The sequence below is a fragment of the Chrysemys picta genome, chromosome 6 (assembly GCF_011386835.1).
Source record: "Chrysemys picta bellii isolate R12L10 chromosome 6, ASM1138683v2, whole genome shotgun sequence".
In the NCBI taxonomy this organism is placed as follows: domain Eukaryota; kingdom Metazoa; phylum Chordata; order Testudines; family Emydidae; genus Chrysemys; species Chrysemys picta.
This window is the reverse complement of record NC_088796.1, coordinates 44,640,533-44,664,679: the sequence shown is the minus strand read 5'-3', so window position 1 is coordinate 44,664,679 and position 24,147 is coordinate 44,640,533. Positions and strand designations below refer to the sequence as shown.

Genomic DNA, 24,147 nt, shown 5'->3' with positions numbered 1-24,147 from the left:
CCCTGATATCCCCAGTGGAGGCAAACATCACAAGAACCATCACTTTACATCAGTGTAACAGAACCATTGAGCTTTGCTAGTCTGGAGGTAATCCAGAGGCAAGCTCCAATTAGTAGGATCCCCAAAAGTATCCAAAGTACATATGGAAAAGTGGAAACGATTTTAGGCGAGTGGCAGACATGATCAATTTAGTAGACCTAATGAACCCTCTCTAAGAGCACACATAATTTGAAAGCTTTTTTTGTTTACTTTAAAATGAGGTATGATGTGGAGCTGTCAAGTGGTGCTGTTACCATAGAAACAGGGATTAGCAATGGCACCATCAACATGTTCAAATGATCACTTTGAAATATTTGCATTCATTTGTTGGTTTAGTGACTTTATGTATTATTTCAAGACCTGAAATTGGACTTCACAACAACAATCTAAAGGGTAAAACAAAATCTAATTATAAACTTGTACAGGAATTATTGAAATGTAATAGGGCTGGTGATGTTTCTAGTCATCATCATCGTCTTGTTTGTTATTATGATCTCTGAGAGTGTGTGGGTTACCACACTGTTCATTGCCTTGGTATATATGCAGTTCTGTGCAGGGAAGATTGTTCTGACTAAAACCAGAGTTGATTGAGTAGCAACCCCTATTGGTACAAGCACAAATAAGGACTTGTAGAAACTCAGGTGCCATTGGGCCCTTGAGGAGTACAGGAACCAGTTCATCATCTACATTTTTTTTTGGGAGGGAGGGGAGGATGTCGGAGCAGGGGGGGGCACAGCTGGGTTCTGGAAGAAAGGGAGGGGGCTGGGCTGGGTGGGGCCTGTGGCTGGGTTCTGGGAGAGAGGGAGGGGGGTTGGGCTGGGGGGGCATGGCTGGATTCTGGGAGGGAGGGGAGCTGGTGTCTGTGTCCCCACCCTCCCGGTTGGGCTCTGGGGGAGTGAGGCGGCAGAGAATCAGGAAGAGGGTTTTCTTTAACTCTCTGCTCCTGGGGGAATTTTTGCGAGTCTGTATTGTTACAGACATACTTGCTGACAGGTAATTTGATATAAATTACCAAAATAATTGAAACTGCCGTGATTATGTAGTGTTGTTTTGACAAAATTTGCAGAATTTTAAAATATTGTGTGCAGAATTTTTGTTTTTGTTTTTTGGTGCAGAATTCCCCCAGGAGTAATGTTCATAATATGTTGTCATCTCTAATGTTAATACCTGCCTATGCATAAGTCTCGCTGAATTAAAAAGCTAGTTTCTAGAGTATTTCAAAGGGTAGTGTATGGATAGAGAATTACAAATTAAAACATTCTACTAGGCATATGAGACTGTGCATTGTATGTTCAAAGCTTACAAATGGAGAAGCATTAGGCTAGGGATTCACATGAATTTATATCTACTCATGATGCATTACAAACTATGGGCACTCAATCTACTGCTGCACAACCTTCAGTGTGAGATGTGATTGATCTGCTCAGCAAATTTCAATTGAAAGTATAGAAAATTAACACTTTGACAATTATATATGCGATGTGAAAATATTTCATGTTAGCGTATTGCAAAATGTTGATTTTTGTCACATGCTAAACAGCTTAATCATTTATAGAAAAAATAATTGCCCATGTAAAACCAATAAAAATACATTGTCATTTGGTAGCTTTGATCAATAAATGCCACATTAAGGTGTTGAAATTAACAGTAAAAACTAGTCATTATCATGTTGTGTTTCTGGAACTGTGCAAAAAATGACACTCTTTTTAGTACCGTTGTTTCATCTTGTCTGCTGGCTTACGGCACCACTTGGCAGCTCCCCATCATACCTCATCTAAATGTACATAAAAAAAGCTTGCAATGATGTATAATGTGGGTGTGTGTAGGATGGGTACATTAAACTCCATAAAGATGTCCCTTTTTGGAGAATTCCCATGTCTATTTGTGATTTGGTGCAATCAGGTCTACATGGATCCTTTAAATGCCTCCCTTAAACTACTTGACTGTCCTTCTACCTTTTGAATCAGGATCAAAGATCAAGTCCATTTATGTTTATCATGTGTTTTAATTCACAATGAGCTAGCTGAATGTAGACCAGGGACCTCTGCAGCCACCTGTTGTCATGTTCATGGGGAGCCATGATACTTTTGAGACCTCTAGTTAAAAATTCACCCTCTGCCATGGGATAGTTATGTGGTTCTGACAAAGCCAATAAAAGCTCCTTTTGAGCCACCTGTAAGCTTCATTTGCAATGTGTGTAGGTTTTGTTGTTTCTGAGCTTAAGGTTCTGGTAATTGATTCACCTTTAGACAAGTTTTTACAAGGGTTAGGTGGTTTTCTGGAATTAGCATTGATTCCTTTGCACAGATGCTAAAACATTTTGACCTAATTGCATTTACTGTCATATTAATATTTTTCCTATTCCTGCATATCTCCACAAACTCTACATTAAAAGGGCATTAAATCGGTTATTTAATTGTAAACCAAGTACAAATGTTCAATTCTTTTGACACTGCATTTATGAAAAGGGCCATATTTAAATGGCTATCTGATTGCATTTCTTATAGCTATGATCTGGCAGATCTTCAGTTAGTTCACATCACTGCTCCTACTTATTCAAGCAAAGCAGTTTCTGGTGCAAATCTCAAGGCAGACAAAACACTGTTTGCTTAAATTTAGATTATAGGGAGAAATCCTTATTCACTCTTTGTGCTACAGAATCTGAGGTTTGTTTTCTTTTAAGATATCGCTTGAGAGTTTTGTTTGTTTTGAGGAAACATTCTTGAGGTTCTGTTGGTTGATGTAGTTTTTTCCTTATCTTTTTCTGTGGATGTATTTTATACCCCTTACCTTTCCCTCCCTTCTCCACCCCTCCCCACTTAATTTAACCCTCCACTTTCACCTTTCTGTGTTCTGGACGTTGGTCTACTTTTGTACAGTGTTGCAGTGTTTAATCATTGTTATTATGAGAGATTCCTAAGCCACTTATTTTCCAAGAGTGACATTCCTGTAAATATAGAATAGTTAGAGAAGGGGAAATAAAGTTTGGGTGGTACTATATTTAGCTGGCATGCTCTATTGTGGGAAATTTTCATTTTTGTAAAAAAAAAAAAAAAAAAAAAATTGTTGACTGTATACATCACCCAAAACATGCTGGGCACTGTAAATATACATTGTATCAATTTAAAAACTACTCTGAAAGAATGTTAACGTTTCAAAGTCGACCACTTCAGAGTTAGGAAATGCTGAAATTAAGATTGAAGATAGTTTGCTGAAGTTTCCAAAAAATAGTGTCAGTACCTGCACCACTTTTAATATAGATCAAAATTAACTTTGTGAAAACCAGTTAAGAGACAATAATGCCAAACTCAGTACTGCAAAAAAGACAGAGCAAAGACACATACCTACATACACATATGTCCAGACACTCTCAAATGCATATGTTTTTCTAGCAGATCAGCGCTACTCAAGGATGTTTGTGTGACAATGGTTAATTCTTCTCTGTTTGCCAGTGTTCATGTGAGATTAATCCATTTCCTGCTGTTCGTATATTTGAGGCTGGGTTTTTTCCCCCTTTGGAAGTGTAAGCATTTATAACAACTTGTATACATAGTATGTTACTTTTTTGTTTGCCATTGAGGTTCTTTTAGCAGCGTGTCTCTGACAGAATGGATTTGGTCATCTCATATACACCTTTACCGTGATATAACGCGACCCGATATAACACGAATTCGAATATAAAGCGGTAAAGCAGTGCTCCGGGGGGGAGCGGGGCTGCGCACTCTGGTGGATCAAAGCAAGTTCGATATAACACAGTAAGATTTTTTGGCTCCCGAGGACAGCGTTATATTGGGGTAAAGGTGTATATATTTTCTTAACCAGGAAACCTGCAAGTTTTTTTACAGTGTTGCCAGTGAGTGCCCATTTCTCAGGCCCAGAAGTGGCGCTCCACCGTTTGTATCTGTTCTGTGCATGCCACTAACAATATTGAATTGGTTTGCTCTATGTCCCACAGCAGTCTGTCTTCCAGAAAATAGTCATGTTCCCCACAGCTCCTCTTGCGGCTCTGTAAATACCAGAGGATCGTGCATCCTGTAGTTTGTAGTGCTCGTGCCAGTAGTGTAGAGCTATGCAGGCTCCATGCTATTGTAGGTGGTGGTAGACAGTGACAAGTTCCACGTGGGTTTGTGGGATTTTCAAAGTAGGCATGAAAATTATGTGATAGAAATGGTATTATGGGGTGGAGAAAGCTGCATGATGGGAACTTGATCCCACAGTCCCATTCAGTCCTGCATGACTCTCTTCTGTCCTCCCCATGCATTGCCAAAACTTCCCAAAAGACATTGTGCTGGACAGTGGTGAGTTGCACACTGGGATACCTACCCGTGCTGCTCCACACTGCGTATCGACACAAGCACTCCTGGTGAGTGTGCGCAGTGCTGATGCAAGGAGCCAAAGGAGCCAAGTATGCATGCACACAAGCAATATACTAACTGTGGCAGCTTTATGCAGACGTAACTTACATTGGTAAAAGTTTGTAGTGTAGATGTGCCCTAACTTTAAGACTACATAATTTAGGAACTGAACTTCTAAAAGTACTTTATAAAACTGACTGTTTACATTTTATAATTTTCATTACTTTTGTCAAGTCAGAACAGAACCAGAAGGTTACAAAGGTTTCATTAAAAGGAAATATGTAGTGCACCACTGTAATAAAGTTTGTCATTTTTTTCTTTAGTGGATGGATTTCATCTCTGACAGGGCTTAACGAGAGTATTCCTGTTGGCATTATGATGATAATCATAACAGCACTTTTCACAGCATCTGCTGTCATCTCACTAGTTATGTTTAAAAAGGTAAGTTGCTTTGTTTCTACTATTTCAGACTACCACTTACTCCACTGTCCCCTGATCTAATTTTCTGCTTTAGGGAAGTCCTCTCCTGCATCTTCACAATTGATAGGGTTAATTGATATTCCTATAGGTCCTCTTCCTGCTTTGCTTTACCTGTACTGACTGCATTTCTGTAATACCTTTTTGCTTGTGTTTCCACAGAGACAGAAGACACTGTTGTGTAAAACAATGATACTATTTAGTCTGTGCAAACTGAAATTGTCAGTGGAGGATTTGAGTGTGGGGATAGTAAAGACAGTAAGTGTTGGGGAGAGAGAGAGAATGTGACAAAACCTGCCCCAGTGGAAGGACAGGACACACTGCACTGAGGTGCCAGGTACTCTGGTTGTAATTTTTGCAACATGGGGGACTAATCAGGCTATTAAATAAGTGGCCTGATTTTCAGAGGTGTTGAGTAATTTTCATCTGTTCTTGGAGCCATCTCCCTTTGGAAGTCAGTAGGAGCTGCTGGTGCTCCGCACCCTTGAAAACCAGGCCAGTTTTATGTAGCGTCCTAGCTTTAGGCATCCACATTTGAAAAATTGCATTCTCAGATACTCTAGTGATAAGTGCTATAAAAATCCCTAAGAAAGATGTCCTGGACTTGACAGCACTGTAGAAATATTTCCTAGATCAGGATATAGTATGTAGAACTCAGTTCCTTCTTGTTTGCCTTCTATCCAGAAGGCATAAACTTAGACACACAAAATACCCAAATAAGATGTGTGTTGTTCAAATGCATACAGGGGTAGCCTCTCTGTTGTTGTTGTTCTAGTTTTCCTACCTTATCTTTAAGGGACTGTCATCTTTTGGGGATTTCAACCATCCCTAAAGGATTCTGTCCTGCTGGTATTTCGGAAGAGGTTCAGAGGTGGCATGGCGGAGAGAGAGATCCAATGGTTATCTTCTTTCCCTCCAAGAGCATAACCTGTTCCTGTGCTATAACTTTTTAAAATGAGTTTCCCTTTCTCCTATCCTGCTGTTCCTCATGGCACTGATCTGTCACACTCAGTTGTCTCCCAGACACAGTTGGGTTCCTCAAGAATACATGATTATCTGGACATGAGCTATTTACGTCTTTATTGACATGGAATAACATTTATGAGAGAAGCCAAATAAGATGGAACTTAAACCTTCATAAGCTTCACTGAAGGAAAGATGATGTTACCTCTGTCTTCATATCTAAGGAACTATCTTAGGGAAGCAACAGGAGGAGGGATGGTGTTACTGGAGGAGTACTTAACTGATTTAGGGTGAGCAGCTGCAAATGTGGATTGGAGGGAAGGTGTTGACAAGGTCAGAGCATGGATGAGACTGATTCCGTAAGCAACTCCAGGCTAGAAACATGGGCTAGAGCCAGGTCCTTTTTTTATAGATAGCTGGTTTCTGAGCAGTAGGAAAAAGCATTTTGCGACTACTACCTGGGGCAGCTTGGGATAAATTTTTCCCCATTGCTCTCACTGCATCTCTTGGGAAGCATTCCTCTGACCTGTCAAAAGCTCCTTTCCTTCAAACAGTCAGTATGAAGTCATCTTAGCCCACCTAAGCAATTTGCCTCACCGTGCCAAATGTGCTACCACAGCAGATTAAACTATACTTTCTATAAAGAGCATTGTTTCTTCTTTTTTTTTTTACGTTTTAATGCATTAAGAACTGTTTAATTTTGAGTGTCACTTAATGTAAAATATGTTGCACTAGGTGGTTTTCTGTACTTGCTATATTTCCATTTTTTAATTGTTTAGGATTTTACCATTTAAATGCCAATTAAAAGGCACATAAGTCTAAAACATCAACAAATATTTGCTGTTGATGCTGGGGACTAAAGTTCACCTGTTTGATTATCCTCCATACAGCTGCAAGCAGGCAACAGAATCAAATTTCCCCATCACTCTATTCATTTAATTTGTCTGACTTTTGGTGTAGCATCTACAAATCTAGATAATGGAATGATCATAACACTTTTTAACTCTTGTTTCTCTCCTCTCCCTTCCCCTTTCACCCTCCCTTTCTGTCTTAGGTGCACGGCCTATACCGCACAACCGGTGCTAGTTTTGAGAAAGCCCAGCAAGAGTTTGCAACTGGTGTGATGGCCAACAAAACTGTACAAACAGCTGCAGCAAATGCAGCATCTACAGCAGCAACTAGTGCAGCTCAAAATGCTTTCAAGGGTAACCAAATTTAGTGAAATACGAAAATCACTACAGTTCTTTGACTGTACTTTATTTTCCATTTTATTAATTCTATTCCTAAAGACTTGCGTTCAAAATACACACAGCATGTATGTCTCTCCTTCAGCTGTGCATGGGCTAAAACAGGAAACAAATTCTTGTTTTATTCCTTTATACATTTATTTATCAAAACAAAAAAACCCACAGCCAACCTTCTTTGCCCTCTTTAAAACATTATATACATTCTAGATATATAATTCTCCCTATTTTCTGGAGGAACAATATTTTGGTGGAAACTTCAGCAATGGCTCTGAAATTGATATGGTACTTTCTGTGATCAGTTAAATGTATTTAGAGGGTTTTTTTAGTATTTCACTCTGGAATCTTTTGTTTTAACTTAAGGAAAGCATTTTGGAGCAGTTATTTTTGTTCCTGAGAGCCTGTTTCCCTATTTCTACTGTAAGAAGTAGACTGACAGTTTGAGACTCTAGATTTGGCTGCTGCTGTGGCAGTTTCAGCAGCTGATGGACAGATACAAGTATGGTAGATCATGTAAATTTTTTTTGGGGGGGCAGTAGGTTTTTTAATATAAATCTACAAGTTTGCATGAATATTGTTGAGATATTTGGCCATGCTGAATTAGTGTTTTGGTCCAGGATTTATCTGTACCACTTATGATTATAGTGTTGGTTTGTATCCATTTTCATGGCATACTTTTTTCTAAATCAGAAATGGCTATTGCATAGACATTCTTGCTGCCAGAATGTGTAATGCGATGTACAGTTAAGAGAAGTTAACTGATGGTTTTGATCAAAGAGCTAAATAATTATATTTGCTATTTTTAATTTCAGTTTTCATGTCTTAGGAAAACACATTCTATTAGAGGAAAAATTACCAACCTTTAGAACACTTCCATAACCAGTTGTTTGCCCCCTTTTAAATGCAGTGAAATTTTTGTGGGGTGTGTGTGTGTGTGTGTGTGTGTGTGGGAGGGAGGGGGTGTTTTTTTCAGTGTCAATTTGTGTTTACCAGTGGTACTAAATCTATAGCTTGGTCAGTCACTTTATTTACTGCTTTTCCAAAAATCTGAATATACAGTATTTAATTTTTTTACAGGAATATTTTCTCTAATCAAACTTTTTAAACTGTGGCATTTAACACATACTTGAATTCCTTTTAACGCACCTCAGCCTTCATGTGTGATTTGATTCAAGCTGAATAATGAAGATTGTTAACTATTTTGAGTTGGAAAAGTGAAATATTTTTTATCTCCATTAAGAGAGAATAAAATTAATTACATTCACATTGTTGAAATGGATATCTGTCTAATAGATTAAACTGATGCTGTGATGCACCGTGATTCATGCTGGTACTTAAGTAATTTTCCAAATCCTAATCAGCTCTTGCTTCAAAATCATGTCACTGTCTATTTAAGGCCATTTGAGATTCCTGGTAGGTTGGTTTATTGGATGATAATATATGTAGTACTTTGGACTAAGTTTAAAATCGTAAAATGCCAGTTTCAGAAAGTGAGATCATTAAGGACTTGACCCCCAAATATTACATAAATGCTTTCGCTGAAATCAGTATGACTGCTCATATGAATAAGGGTTTTCAAGTTTAAACCTTAACATTATAAAGGCCTGGTGATGTGTGATGCAGGACCTCTCTGAGTGATGCAGTGAAATGGACCTAATTTCCTAGTATAGACAGTGCTAGGTCAATGGGCGAATTCTCCTGTCAACCTAACTACTGCCGCTTGGAGAGATGGAATGCCTATGCTGAGAGGAGAACCTCTCCTGTTGGTGTAGGTAGTGTGTCTCCTGAAGCAGTGCAGCTGCAGCATTTTAAGTGCTTTTAGACCAGCCCAGAGAGGCCCCATGTCCTGAATGTGGATTGGAGGAATAATCTTCTCACTTCAATTTTTATGCATATTGTAAAATAAGACCATTTTAAAAAATACCCTTCAACAGCTTAATACCTGGAGCAGCGTAGCACTTGCATACATAAATCCCTGTATAAATTACAAGTACAACTTAAATTCGTAATTTAACTTCTCGAAATCCAGTTTTAGTAGTAAAGATAAATATGGTAAGAAAGCATTATAATATGATCTATTCTGAAGTTGTTGTTCATAATTATATTGTCTCCAGATAGAATTCTCTTCACTATGAATTAAACAATGCAATTGAAATAACAGTAACAGGGACTCTCTCTAAAGCTTTTCCCCAGCACTTTTTAAAAGTCCGTAGAGGAGGTTTTAGTTCTCTTTCAAATTTGTTTAATCTTTAATGTTCCATCTGAATTTTTATTTTACAGTTTGTGTTGTCATCTGCTAGCACCTTTCAGGCCTCTCTAGATCTAAGTCCTACTTTTGAGAGTCATCTTAACCAAGTATGAAAATTGTACTGAGGACTTCCTTTAAGGATGGATCTTAAGCCTGAATCAAGCATTTTTCTTTTTCTCATGGGGTATGAGGGACACCATCCTCACAGTTAGATTTATTGTCATACTGTAGAATAGTAGATTACCAGCGTGTGATACTATTAAAAAACAACTTGAAACTGACAGGCACATGTCTACTTACAGTCCTGCTTTAAGCAGGGGGTTGGACTAGATGATCTCCTGAGGTCCCTTCCAACCCTGATATTCTATGATTCTATGTTTATGATTCTATGATTCTTGCATGTTTACCTCTGCACTCAAAAATACATGACGGTACAAAATTAATATATATGAATATTTGTGATCCAGAGGAAAAATATTCTCATTTTAGATTTGAGAACTGAAGGCTGATGTTTGTTAAAATATTATTACTTTACTAACAGAGGTATTGGTCTCTTATCAGTTAACACAATATGCACCCACTTACATTGTCATTTTGTTGTATTGTGGCAAATTTGGTTTAAAGTATGAAGTTTAAACACTGGAATGTCAATAGTCAGTGATCTGTAATTTAGGATTTGGATTTATTTATCCGAGGGATGTTTGTATATTTTGTAAATTACTAACAATGCTCTGCCATCCTAGTGAATGTCATGGTTCTGTAGAAACACACTCATTCTGTCCCTCTGATGTTGCATGTCTGAGTAGTTCACAAGTTTTGTATATTTATTGTATTAACACAAGGTCATAGAATAAAAATACTGTTTCCTGGATGTTTGCTCAGAATAGTTTTAAACAAGATAGGGATTTTTTTTAAAGGTCAGGTAAACATGCAGGAAGGCTGCTCTGTATAAAAATATCATTTGGTTTTTACAATCTGTATATAAATTGTGTAATCTGCTGAAATGGGAAAGTAAGATGTCCACTACCAGAATAACAAATTAGTATGACTAGGATTGCATTACTCCAATAGTATGAAGGAAAACTTCAGCAGCGCTTGCACCACTTTGTACTTGTGCTATAAAATGAAAGTTTAAAATCAATACAAAATCTCTCTCTCAAAAATGTGAGTATTAAACCTTACCTAGGATTTTACTGGAAGTAAAATGAAACTGCTGAAAACAATATTGGGTTTGCTACTGTTTATTTTTCTGTTTTCTGAAATGACACTTCTGTATCAATATTTTGTTCTGTTTCTGTTCAAGTGTAATGGAATAACATTGCTGTCTACTGCTGTTTCATATAATTAATATGTAGAGTATGTTACTGGATTTATTATCTTATATTAAGGGTTTGTAAACAGCTAACTTGACAGTTGATGTAGACCATTGTACTGTAATAGTGTTTTGCAAATGCACAGTACAGTGATACTCTTGTTCTGATATGTAGCCAGTAATTTCTCTAGGCAGTTATCCAATCAGAAGTGAATTGTTCAAGACAGTTGCACACCTAACAGTAGTGAAATTATCTATAACCAATTTTCCCTGTTTTCCTCCTCCCTTGTTACTTTGTATTTAGATGTTTTTGCAGCAGATTAACTTCTTTAAAGGGGCACATTCAACTCTAAAAAGTTTGGGTATACTATACAGCAAGTAATATTTAAAATGGCTACAATAAAAAGCAAAAAAAAAACCCACTCTTGTGTATAGTCAGTTATGATATAGTTGCACTTCCTTGCTCATGATTAGAATGATTACATAACTCTCATGCATTGCTCCTGAGGAGGCTTACCAGAAAAAAATGGCAGCAGGAAGTAGGGTGAGCAGATGTCCCGATTTTTTGGGTCTTTTTCTTATATAGGTTCGTATTTCCCCCCGCCCCACACACCCCATCCTGATTTTTCACACTTGCTCTCTGGTCACCCTAGCAGGAAGGCATGTGCACAGAGAATAGGGGAGGGGAAAGAAAGGTAGGGCTGAGCATGCTGGGTGCTCTGTTAAGACCGTTAGAAACAAATAGCGGGGAGGCAGAAAACACTTACAAAAACTTTACATGGTTGCAAGCATCAGAGGGTAACCACATAAACAAGGAGTCCGGTGCACCTTAAAGACTAACAGATTTATTTGGGCATAAGCTTTTGTGGGTAAAAAACCCACTTCTTCAGCTGCATGGTTTACATGGTTTGACTTTTAAAAAATTGTAAGGGATGTTTTGTCAGGAAACATGGAGTTTCAGAAATAAATACAGATTGACAGTTTCCCTTTAAAGCTATTCCCTTCTTGGGAAAGAATTTTATGCTATGTTCACTGTAGTCTTTTCCTAGAAAAGCACCACCAACCCTTTTTTCTCTCTCTCACTCTCTGTCTGTCTGTCTGTAAAGAGGCATCAGCTGTAACATTTTTTCTGGAGAGCTGCAGAAACAACCATATTTTTAATTGCACATTATCTGTGTGTAGGTTAGATTTGCAAATGGTGCTGTATTTGCCTCCATTTTTATTTTTTGTTTGAAAAATTTGTTAGTACATCTGTCAGCTCAGTGATTGCTGTGGTTGAGCATTACGGTGGTGAAATAAAACATGGGTTCAGTTATTAGGTTTGTTTTCTTATTGTTAGATGTAATTCTCCCTAGGATTTTCCTCATCTTTGTGACAGAGGGTCCTATGGCACCTTTAAGACTAACAGAAGTATTGGGAGCATAAGCTTTTGTGGGTAAGAACCTCACTTCTTCAGATGCAAGAAGAAGTGAGGTTCTTACCCACGAAAGCTTATGCTCCCAATACTTCTGTTAGTCTTAAAGGTGCCACAGGACCCTCTGTTGCTTTTTACAGATTCAGACTAACACGGCTACCCCTCTGATACTCATCTTTGTGGTAGTTAAAGGGCGATTTTTAAAAAAAGTTGTTATGCCTTTATTCAGTTTTCATTATTATAAATGCTGTTGAGGAAGAATATGGTCAAAATAGTTCCATACTACTATTTGTTTATTGCTGGCAACCATGTGGACATGTATTCTTAATAAGAAACGTTTAAATGTCTGTTTAAAAAAAAGAGTTGTCAATTCTCAAGACATTTATTGGGATGGGGAGGTGTCTGTCTTATGGGAGCCTAATATGTGTTTTACTCTTCAGTGTCCCAGTCCTAGCTGGCTTGGTAAGGTGAATGCAGTTTGACTCTAAATAAATGAGCCTGACCAGAAAAGCTTCCATTCACAAATCAAGCACAGGGCAGAATGGAACAGAGATAATTGAGATACGTATCTGTTTAATGTTTCCCTCCAACAAGTAAAGAAGAAAATTAAATTTCAATAATAAATAAAACATGTATTAGCTTTTGTGAGGGATTCTGTCTGAGACACTTCTGACCCTGCACATAGGTGAGCGTCTTTGCTCTGGAGAAAAATGAGATGAATTTACAAAGGAAACAGTGCATATCTTTTACTTCAATAGTGGGATAATAGCTTAGGTATGTATTAGCACTGAAATGGAAATCACGACACGTTTCTGAGAAATATTTGAAGTCTATGGAAGCATAGCTCTGCAAGCATTCAATTTTGTTCCAGAACAAAACTGTTCCCAATGCCAATTCTTAACAGAAGCATAGGCAGTTACTAGCTAAAACTTTTTCATATTTTCTTACTTTTGTGTAGGTCATATAGTATATGTCCTGTTTCATAATACCCGTCCCCAGGTAGTGACTGGTTATGGTAAAGTGTTTAAAGTAGTACAATGAACCATGTTACTGTATGTTATAACACCACCTATTAAAGTAAAAGCAAGGAATTCATGTACATGACATTGGCAAGAGCAGTCTCTGTATGTTTGTGCTGGCTTCTGCCTATGGGCTGTTTATGCATAATATTGCTGTTTTCAGTTAGTTAAGGAAACTTTCACATCCTGAATAGGGAAATGGGATGCAAATTTTTGATATTGAAGTTGGATATTATGCTGGAGTGATTGATCATCGAGCCCACAGCTAGAACAGAGTTGGAATACAGCTTCTGTACTGTCTTGTGCCCTCAATCTATTGTTGTCTGTCCCTGGGCTGCAGGGAGAACTTCTCTGGATTAGAGGTTTTTACTGCCAGAGCTAGGTGGATAGAGATGCATCAGTTATGGTGATCATCTGGCTCAGAACACTTTAGGCATCTGCGAATTTGCCACTGTTGCTCTTGGAATCCTCAGCTAAGCTGAGTCTGGCAATTTCAAAGTGTTAATTTTTAGCCTTGCTGCAGAAGCTGCTAAGAGGGTACATAAATAAAATTGACACCAGCCTAATGAAATGAGTTTTAATTACCTGTGCATTGGCATTCTTGTCACACACTTTAACTGTGCTTGTCTTTCTTGGCCCATGCCTTGAGTGCTGGCAGTGCAGTTGGGAACTTTTTATAGTATTGATGAAGAGCTGTTGTCTCCATGGCATGTCTTTTTGATGTTTCTCAGGGGAGAATGAGACAGTGAGGGTATGCATGATTCTTTGCTCAAAATAGAAGGAAGAGGTGTTACATCTTTTCATTTTAATTACATGTTCTGGAATTGGCTGGATTGACATGGCTTTTTCTCTTCTTTGCTACCGTTCCCAGCCAGGCCAACTGAATTTACATCTCATTACTGTCTCTGAGTATTGCTAAAGGTGGCTAATGGCCATGCATTTATAGCATGGATTTTGTCACTTTTCTGTTAGGTGAAGTTCACTCTGGGACCATTGTTCTGAAGGCACAAGTATTCAAAGAAAAGCTTCCATATGCAGTATGAAAGGTTTTTTTTTAAACGTAATTACTTTGCCACGTAAATACCAACATCTTCAAAACCCTTCTCCCCTTGTCAATTCTCAGGCAGGTTTTTAATATTTTTAAAAAGCAAGAGGTTTACAGTTGCTCAAAGGTTTGGAATGCCATCTTAGGTGCAGATGAACAGGCAGAACATAATGAGCCTATTTAAAGGTATATAATAAAGTTCAGCTTGTCCAATAGGTGGAATGAGACAGACACCAACATGTGTTATGGTGGCACCAGTCTATGGCTCCACAGGCAAGAGAGTTAATTTTGCACTCAAATATATAATGAAATCTTATGTTAGAACCAACCCTCTGAGGGAGTTTTGGGCTCTGAATTGCAAATTTCCCCCTCCACTAACCTTAGGTTAAAGTTATATACCACCTCTTTTGAAAAACGTATTAGTTTTATTTACAGACATCAAGCCAGTGTACAGTCAGCAGATGAAATATGGTGGGGACAGAGGTTGTTTTTTTTCTCAGATTAACATAAAAAGGAAGGAGACATATCTCTGGTTATCGATATCCCTTAACATCTCTACAGGGATAATGTAATATCTAATAGGGGATTCGGCTGAGTTGGGAACTACCTTGCTATCAATTCTGGATTCATTATTTCTAAGAGCTGTGGAAATAGCATCAGGTTCTAAGGAGCTAAACCCCAGAGTCCTGTCACGTTGCAGAATTAGAAATGTTTACCTTTTCAGCCAGTTCTGGCTTTTCAAGTAAAATAAATGGACCCAACTGGTTTAAAATAGGTGATAGCACAAGGTAGTGCAATAAAAACCTTTACAAAGTGTTTGGTGTCAGAAAACTGTTAACAGATGGCCATTGTGTTCAGCAGCAACTCCTAGGGCTGGTCTACACTTGGGGAGGGGGGAGATCGATCCAAGATACTCAACTTCAGCTACGCGAATAGTATCTTGGATCGAATTACCTGGGGTCCACACGGCGCGGAATCGACGGCCGCGGCTCCCCTGTCGACTGCGCTACTGCCGCTGGCTCTGGTGGAGTTCCGGAGTCGACGGTGAGCACATTCGGGGATCGATATCGTGTCTTAACGAGTCGCAATATATCAATCCCGGATAAATCGATTGCAACCTGCTGAAGTAGTGAAGACGTACCCCTAGTTGTTAGATTACGGGTAGTGTGTGCAGCTTCACAGTTGAAATTAAGGCTATACATAAATCAGGCCTGGATTACCCAGATCTGAGTATTTCAAATGAATTGAGAATAAAGGTTTATCTAAAATCTCTTAACTACAATCAATGTTATCCTATTTCCTCTACAGATTCTATAGCATTACTCCAAAGTAGCAATACATTTGTCCAAAAACAAAACTCCAGCCACGCTTCACTTGGCAGTCCCTTTTTAAAGCACATCACATTTAAAAAAAAAAAAAAAAAAACTGATGTGCAATAACGTGTGTATATAATATATATATATATATATATATATTTAAATATGCTATATTCCAAAAAGAACTATGGCACTTTACAGAATATATGCTTACAAGGTGATCAAACCACAGATGTTTAAAGAACATTTCTCTCGTTAAAAATATTTACAAAGTTAGTATGTTACAATTTTGAGTGAGCTAGACCGGTTTTTTAAAAAATGCCACATCAAACATTCCTTGCATCTAAGCACTACATGTACATTAAGAAGCAGTTATGCTATATGGCCCATCATTAAACTAATTAAACATGCCTGAAGATGACAAAAGAAAAATGATTTTCATAGAATGTCTTGGGAAGGCCATTGTTCTGGTGGAACTGAAATTCAGGAACAGCAGCCATCAAACTTAATGAGTGGGTCACATTTTAAAACTCCATTAAGAAAATCTGTATGTAATAATAAAGCCATCTTATCACTTGTTAGAAAAACAGAACCCTGAGCAAGCAAAGAGTCTTGGTTTGTTTCTTCCTACCATATCTTCCATCTATGCCAGTCACTGAGTATGACCTGTTGAGTTGATTAGATCAGTTTGATGTTGTATTAATACAATAATAGAAGCTGGTCCACTTCCCTTACAAATTCAGAAAAACACATGCAAAACAAGTATCTTTTATGCACAGTACTATAAAACCCAACTTTTAATATTTTCAGCACTGTAAAGACCTAACATAGGTATGTCCTAATAATACATTGTTCACTGGTGTTTTTTTTTTAAGTCACACAATACATGGAGCATGCACGGTCCAAACCAGTTGAGTTAAGCATTGCACACCACCTTTGAAAACAGTAATCTGTCATTGATTAATATAGTACTTGGATTTTTAACATATTTGTGACACTATATGAAGAGAGTGTCATGATTTGGTGGCAGTGATTTTTTTTAACATTGGCACATGATCTTCCTAAAGAAAAACAAATTACAACATTAGAAAGACATCTTCACCCCAATTCCATGTGGTGTTCACAACACTTAAGACCCCTTCTTGTTAAAGTTCTATATCACAGTTGTTCTAGTGCCCCAGCTTGTATTGCTCCAGTGGGGGGAGGCCTCTGAAGTAGTAGCAGCTGTAGAACAAGCAATAACTTTGCATCTGTATTCTAAAGTGGAGGGTTCTTACAGGATTTTTTATAGGATTCAGCCACATACAAATAATATGGTTGAAAATTTGGAGCGTGTGCTTTGTAAGGTATACTTTGTATATACAAGGAAACATATTTCAAAGGTGCACAGTTTCAAATAAGACACATTATGATGCTGTGGCTACAGTTTTGCCCTAACTCACCAATTTTTGCAAGTGGTTATAATTTGTTTAAAAAGAAAACTTGCTTTGTGCAGACACTTGACATAAATGGTTCCAGCCCATAGCTTCATTTTATGTTAAATATTTAAAAGAAAAAGTGAGTTACCCGTTTTAAAATCTTGTATAAGTGTGCAATGGGATTGGGAGGGGGAAAACACAGGTTTCTCAAGTGTGAATTCTGTGTTAACAAGAGGAAAGGCTGGGTTCTCACAATGCAGTGGTGAAAAAGAAAATTATAAATATTACCAAGGGGGAAGTTTTGCCCTGTGGCTAGCGTAAGACCCTCCACATCATTCTGCCCTGCCATTGGGAATGTGCACAGGAGAACAGAGGTGTCAGCAGCATGGCTGTGTAGGGGGCTTGGATTTGTATTTACAGAGAAACAGGGACTTTGACACTTCACAAATGGCACTCCAGGGGCTGGGGCTGCTACTCCAGCACATTGATTCTGGAGTAATACTATCAATTTAATGGGTCCAAAGTAACAGGTCTGGTTTATCAGGATCAGACCAGAACAAAATTATTCCACTTTAAAAAGAAAATTAATTGATTTAACTTATTAGAGAGGCAGCATTATTACCAATTGGAGTTTACAAACTACCCCTTTATTAAAAAGATAGCGACATTATCTTTTTAAACCTTTAGAGTGGAAGCCTGGGCCCTCACTAGAATCTCTCACACAGATCAATCATTTCTAAAGAAGTGTTCCTGGGAAGGAGACTTCCACAGGAGCAGATAAAGAATTCAAAAAGCTCCAAAGAAACCTTTTACATTTAATGGTATAACATTAGTAAGACTGTGCATAGTTAATGCAAGCTGCATTTTCCTCAGCTCTAGGTCATGCTAGAGGGATGCAGCAAAAATACCACAAAACCTTCACACATTTCTATATTAATTTGCTGTTTTCTACACTAAATCACTCATGTAATCCAGAGGCTTATCATATTCTCTGTCTGCAGAAGTTATTTGATTTTTAACCATACAGAAAAATGGATACACTTGCAGACACCTCTAGTGGTTCTGTAGCTTTCTAACAATAGGCTCAGCCTTCAGTGCCTGCTAGTATTTCACCACCACCATGAAATAAACGGTTTTAAAATTAAAATTTCCAATCAAATATCAAGTGAATCGTTATCTATTAAACCCTTGATTGTGCTCATGCGTCCCCAAGGCAGTACAGTATTCTTTCTTCTGATATCCTTTTAATCTGCTCTCAAGCATAATTCCAGTAACTGGAGAAACAACACAAGTAATATGACTGAACTGAACGTGTTTTGGAAAGGAATGTCACTCGTGGCAAGGCATATTTCTGCTTCTGCTGATGTGCTGGAAATGGGTCCATACCAAATGTGGTTAAAAAGAGTGGGAAAAGGTTTTCCCACAAACATTTAGAATTTGGCATTGCCTCCTGCAGGGTGAACGTCTATTACAGACTAAACTGGTTCTGAGACACTGGCCTGTGGACTGGGAATGAGGTTTCTTTTGGCAAACAGAGAAATATTGTAACTGTAAACCCAACATACAGTTAATATTTTTACTGAAGAGTGAGGCACGCTCAACACTTGTTGGCATTCACAAAATAACCCTGTCAATTGTGCTGCAGAGACACTATAGTGTTTTTCCTAAATATTGAGGATTCCTGGGATTTCTAGTAAAGACACCATTTTTGTAGCCAAAGTTCAGTGTTTCACACATTTAGATACTAAAGCATTACTTCTACCATTTTTATTTTATATAGGTAAACTCCAGCGTAACAACAGTTCCCCTGGCTCTGCTATGAAACAAAAATAATTTAACTTCAAATCTAGCTGCTAAAATATAATGTATCTACCACTTGTTACTGATATTTCATGCCAGAACAAACTAAATAATATGAGCCCCTGCCTCACTTCCTTAACAGTTTATACCACTTTTAGCAAGGTCTTAATGTCAACCCTGTTCTCTTTGTCATGCATTTAATTATCTAAAAAAAACACACCCAACAGTTGTGCTTTAAGTAATTTTAAAACTCATCAACAAGCACCACAATATTAACTATAGTACCAAACCAGATGGCAATAAAATGTTCACAAGTGATTGAAGCCCTTGAAAACAAAACCTGATTAAATAGGCTAGTCCTGTACATAGTAGAAATGTGCTGGCTTTTATTATTTTAATGCAGATCCTTCAAAGTGACCAACGTGGAGAATGCGATCTGATCAAATCAGAAATTGTCAGGTATATTACAACGTTTGTTCACTATATACTCTCCCCCGCCTCACTCTCAAGTTGTATATTCTGCTGAGTCCTGAAAATGTAGTCACACCAAAAATTCCCACATATCTACACTCTCTTCACTTCAGATCCTCCTTTCTCTGGTCCTCATCGCCCAGCAAGGGATAGAATGTTGATTCAGTAGTTCAAGGCTAGACCGCATAAGGCTAAATCACACAATGTGGATCCTTTTATCAAGTCATTTAAAGGCAAAATAGACACTGATCTTTTTTCCACTATATTTAAAGGAGGCAGATAAGGTTTTTCCCCTCTTCAATTTCTTCTTGCACTTTGTCACTAGATGTGGCAATTTCTGCTTGCGCTGAGAAGATGGCACAGATGAATGTCAGACCAGTGCCACCGATAGCTGTGTAGAAGGCCCAGCCCAATGAGCAGTCTCCTAGTTTATAAGCAGAAGCATAATGTCCACAATAGCTTATTGCCTTCTGGCAGCCCCAGCCCGCAGGGTACAGCATCAAGCCTAAGATAAGGAAGAGGCCTTAAAAAGAAAAAAAGAAAAAATAAAATTTAACAACCTCTGTGTGTTAGACCAAATATAACATTTTGCAATTATTGTAATGTACAACGTTCGGTCACACCTGCTCCCCTACAAATAATAGAAATGAGAGATAGAAAAACCCTGTTGGCCCATCTCGTCTATCTCCTACTAGTAAGAATTGTTCCCTACGGAACACTGCGTAGTGCTTTGTCTACATTTCTAGTCCTTCCACCACTTTGCTTGAGAGAGGCTATTTCACAGTCTAATAGATCTCACTCAGTTTTTCTCCTCTTATTGAGTCTTCATTTTTTAAACTTTCAAACATGTTACCCCTAATTACACACTGTTGTAAAACCCTAAAGTATTTCTTTGTTTACACCCTTCAAATACTTGTGAACAGTTATCGTATTCTGCTCAGAGTCCTCACTTAGCCAAGCCACATTTAATCTTTCTTCATAAACCAATTTCTCTAGTACTTAAACAGTTTTGTTGTTTTTCTCCAAATTTTCCCCAGATTGACCTTTGAACTTAATAAGCGTGGCCATTCTCAATCCAACCAATGGTCCATCTATCCTCGTATCCTGTCTCTGACAGTGGCTAGTGCTAGATGCTTCAGAGGGAATGAACAGAACAGGACAATTTCAAGTGATCCATCCTCTTGTCCGGTCTCCGTTCCTGGCAGTTGGAGGTTTAAGGACACTCGGAACATGGGGTTGCTTACCTGACCAGTTTAGTTAATAGCCTTTGATGGACCTAACCTCCAAGAGCTTATCCAATTCTTTTTGAACCCAGTTACATTTTTTGGCCTTACCAACATTCCCTGGCAATGAATTCCATAGGTCTACAGTGTGTTGTGTGAAGAAGTATTTCCTTAGGTTGGTTTTAAACCTGCTGAGTAATAATTTCACCTAGTACTTGTGGTATGTGATGGGCTAAACAATGCGTCGTTAGTCACTTTCTCCACACCATTCATGATTTTATAGACCTCTATCATGTCCGCCCTTAGTCATGTTAATCTCTCCTGTTATGGAAGCTGTGCTATACTCCTAATCATTTTTGTTGCCTTATCTGTACCTTTTCCAATTCTAGTATCCTCTTTTGAAATAGGGCAACCAGAACTGCACGCGGTATCCAAGATGGCATTACCAGATTTTCTGTTTTATTATCTCTCTTTCCTAATTGTTTCTAACATCGTTAGCTTTTTTGACTGCTGCTGCACATTGAGCGGATGTTTTCAGAGAACTATGACTCCAAGATCTTTCTTTTTGTACGTATTGTTGGGATTTTGTTTTCCAATGTGCTCTTATCAACAGTGAATTTCATCTGCCTCTTTGTCACCCAGTTTTGTGAGATCTCTTTTGTAATTCTTTGCAGTCAGACTTAACTATCCTGAGTAATTTTGTATCGTCTACAAATTTTGCCACTGTTCACCCCTTTTTTTCAGGTCATTTATGAAAATGTTTCTCTCACTTCATTGTGAAAACTGGCATTTATTCCTACTCTTTCTTATCTTTTTTTACTAATTACTGATCTATGAGAGGACCTTCTCTCTTACCGCATGACTGCTTAGTTTTGCTTTGGTGAGGGACCTTGTCAAAAGCTTTCTGAAAGTCCAAATAGACTATATCAGTGGTTGTTGACTCCCTTAAAGTATTTTAATAGATTGGTGAGGAATGGTTGATTTCCCTTTACAGAAGCATGTTGGCTCCTCCCCAACAATTTGTGTTCATCTATGTGTCTGATTATTCTGTTTCTGCCAATTTTCCTAGTACTGAAATTTGGCTTACCAGCTTGTAATTACCAGGTAACCTCTGGAACCTTTTTTTTTTTTTTTTTTAAATCAGTGTCACATTACCTACTCTCCTGGTACAGTCTGATTTCATTAAGCAATTGGTTACATGTCAGTTAGTATTCTGCAGTTTCATATTTGAGTTCCTTCTGAACTCTTGGGTGAATACCGTCTGGTCCTAGTGACTTATTACTGTTTAATTTATCGGTTTGTTCCAAAACCTCCTCTATTGACACCTCTATCTGGAATAGTTCCTCAGATTTGTCACCTAATAAGAAAGACTCAGGCGTGGGGATCTCCCCCATATTCAAGAAGGATGCAAAGAATTCATTTAGCTTCTCCAACACAGTCTTGTCTTCCTGGAGTGTTCCTTTAGCACCTCAATCATCCAGTGGTCCCACTGACTGGCAGACTTCCTGCTTCTGATGTCCTTAAAGAAATTAGTTTGTGTGTCCTTAGTCAGTTGCTCTTCAAATTCTTTCTTGGCCTGCCTTATATTTCCTATACCTAACTTGCCAGAGTTTATGCTCCTTTCTGTTTTCCTCACAAGGATTTGACTTTCCAATTTTTTGCCTTTTTGCCTCTAATTTCCTCTTTTATGCTGCGCTTTAGCAATGGTGGCATTGTTGTGGTTCTCTTACTTTTTTTTTTTTAATAATTTGGAGTATACATTGAGTTTCAACCTCTATTATGGTGTTTTTAATGTTCATGCAGTTTGAAGGCATTTCACTCTTGTGACTGTTGCTTCTAATTTCCATTTAACTAGCTTCCTCATTTTTGTATAGTTCCATTTTTTGAAGTTAAATAATGTGGTGGGTTTCTTTCTGCATTTTTTCCCCTATGAGAATGTTAAATTTAATTACATTATGGTTGCTATTACTGAGTGGTTCAGCTATATGCACCTTTTGGACCAGATCCTGTGCTCCACTTAGGACTAAATCAGAAATTGCCTCTCCTCTTGTGGGTTCCAGGACTAACTGCACCAAGAAGCAGTCCTTTATCTATTAATGTCTAGAAGTTTTACCTCGGCATCCCATCCTGAGGTGACATGTACCCATAGATGTTGGAACTGGGGGTGCTACTGCTGCACCCCCTGACTTGAAGTGGTTTCCATCATATACAGGGTTTACAGTTTGGTTCAATGGCTCTCAGCACCCCCACTATACAAATTGTTCCAGCATCCCTGCATGTACCCAGTCAATGTGGAGATAGTTGAACCCCTGTTATTACTGTGTTTTCTGCCTTTGTAGCCTCCCTAATCTCCCTAAGCATTTCACCATCACCATACTGGTCAAGTGGTTGGTAGTAAATTGCTATTGCTATCCTCTTATTGTTCAGGCATGAAATTTCTGTCCGTAGAAATTCTGTGGTACAGTTTGATTCATTTAAGATTTTTACTTTATTTGACTCTATGCTTTCTTTCACATATAGTGAAAGTGTGACATACTCTGTCATTCCTATATGTTTTGTACGATGGTATTACTGTGTCCTATTGATTACCCTCATTCCACAAAGTTTCCGTGATGCTTATTATTATATCAATATCCTCCTTTAATGCAAGTTACTCTAACTTCCAGCATTTGTGTACTAGCATGTGTACATTGTGTCAATATTCAGTTTGCTGGCCTTCCTATGTTATATTTAAATAGGATTCTTACATTTGACTGCTCCTACCTGTACTTTACCAATTTCACTCCTATCTACTACACTAGGATAGAGGTCCCCCTTTAATAAACTCATCCCTAAGTGATGTTTCTGCCTGAAGCTTGTGCTGCACCTATCAGCTTTCCCTCAGCCTGTAGTTTAAAAAGATTGTAAGGGATTTTTTTTTTAATGTTACATGGTAACAGTCGGGTTCCATTTTGGTTTAGAGGGAGCCCATGCTTCTTATATAAGCTCCTCCTTTCCCAAAAGGTTCCCCAGTTCCTAGTAAACCTAGAACCCTCCTTCTTCGTACACCATTATCTGATCCACACATTGAGACCCTCCAGTTCTGTATCTTCCTGGTACTGAGTGTAGAACTGGAACCATTTCAGAGACTGTTACCATAGAGATCCTGGACTTTACTCTTACCTCGCAGCCTAAATTTGGCTTTCAAGACCTCTCTCCTACCTATCCTTATGTCACTGGTACCTTCATGTACCACAACCACCAGCTCCTCCCCAGCACTGCACATAAGTCTGTCTAGATGGCTTGTGAGCTCTGCAAACTTTGCACCTGGCACGCAATTTACCAGGGGTTTGTGATGACTGGGAGAATCACAACTATTTATATTTCTAATAATTGAATAATAGTATCTGGCTCTTCCTAGTGACTAGGGTTCCCTTCTCAGGAAAGGTATCCTCAGTGCAAGAGGATACCAAGACATCAGTTGGTAGGAAGGTCCCAGCTATGGAATTGTTGCCTTCTGCTCCAGCTTGATGCTCTCCTTCCCTGAGACTTTCATTCTCCTTAATAGCAGAGAGGCTATCAGAGTGGGGGTGGGACTGCTCTCTACTGTGTCCATGAAAGTCTTCTCTATGTAGGAGGAGCTGTCTCACTTAGCTTCTCCAGTTCATGCACTCTGGTCTCAAGAACCTGTACTGTGTCTGAGGACTGTGAGCTGCGTGCATGCAATGCAAGCATACATATCACACACTACATTCAGTGCAATGAACTGGATAACGCACACTCTGCTGCTGGACTTCAGCCTACATTATTTTTACTCTTGAAGG

General features: G+C 38.4%; 3 protein-coding genes across 8 annotated transcripts in view; 1 reads left to right on the top strand and 2 right to left on the bottom strand.

Annotated features, from left to right (window-relative positions):
- The window catches only part of SCAMP1 (secretory carrier membrane protein 1), a 72,049-nt gene extending 61,500 nt beyond the window's left edge, over positions 1-10,549 (top strand). For both annotated transcript variants that reach the window (XM_042848653.2, XM_005308344.5), the window contains 2 exons: positions 4,718-4,835; positions 6,889-10,549. In XM_042848653.2, coding sequence (XP_042704587.2) covers positions 4,718-4,835; positions 6,889-7,053 — 283 coding nt within the window. In that variant the 3' untranslated portion in view covers positions 7,054-10,549. The remainder of the gene's footprint in view (positions 1-4,717; positions 4,836-6,888) is intronic.
- Positions 1-24,147, bottom strand: part of AP3B1 (adaptor related protein complex 3 subunit beta 1) — a 580,418-nt gene that overhangs the window by 397,627 nt on the left and 158,644 nt on the right. The window lies entirely within an intron of this gene.
- The window catches only part of LHFPL2 (LHFPL tetraspan subfamily member 2), a 219,719-nt gene continuing 204,860 nt past the window's right edge, over positions 9,289-24,147 (bottom strand). For all 5 annotated transcript variants that reach the window (XM_065550072.1, XM_065550071.1, XM_065550069.1 and 2 more), the window contains one exon: positions 9,289-19,644. In XM_065550072.1, the coding sequence (XP_065406144.1) occupies positions 19,388-19,644 (257 nt within the window). In that variant the 3' untranslated portion in view covers positions 9,289-19,387. The remainder of the gene's footprint in view (positions 19,645-24,147) is intronic.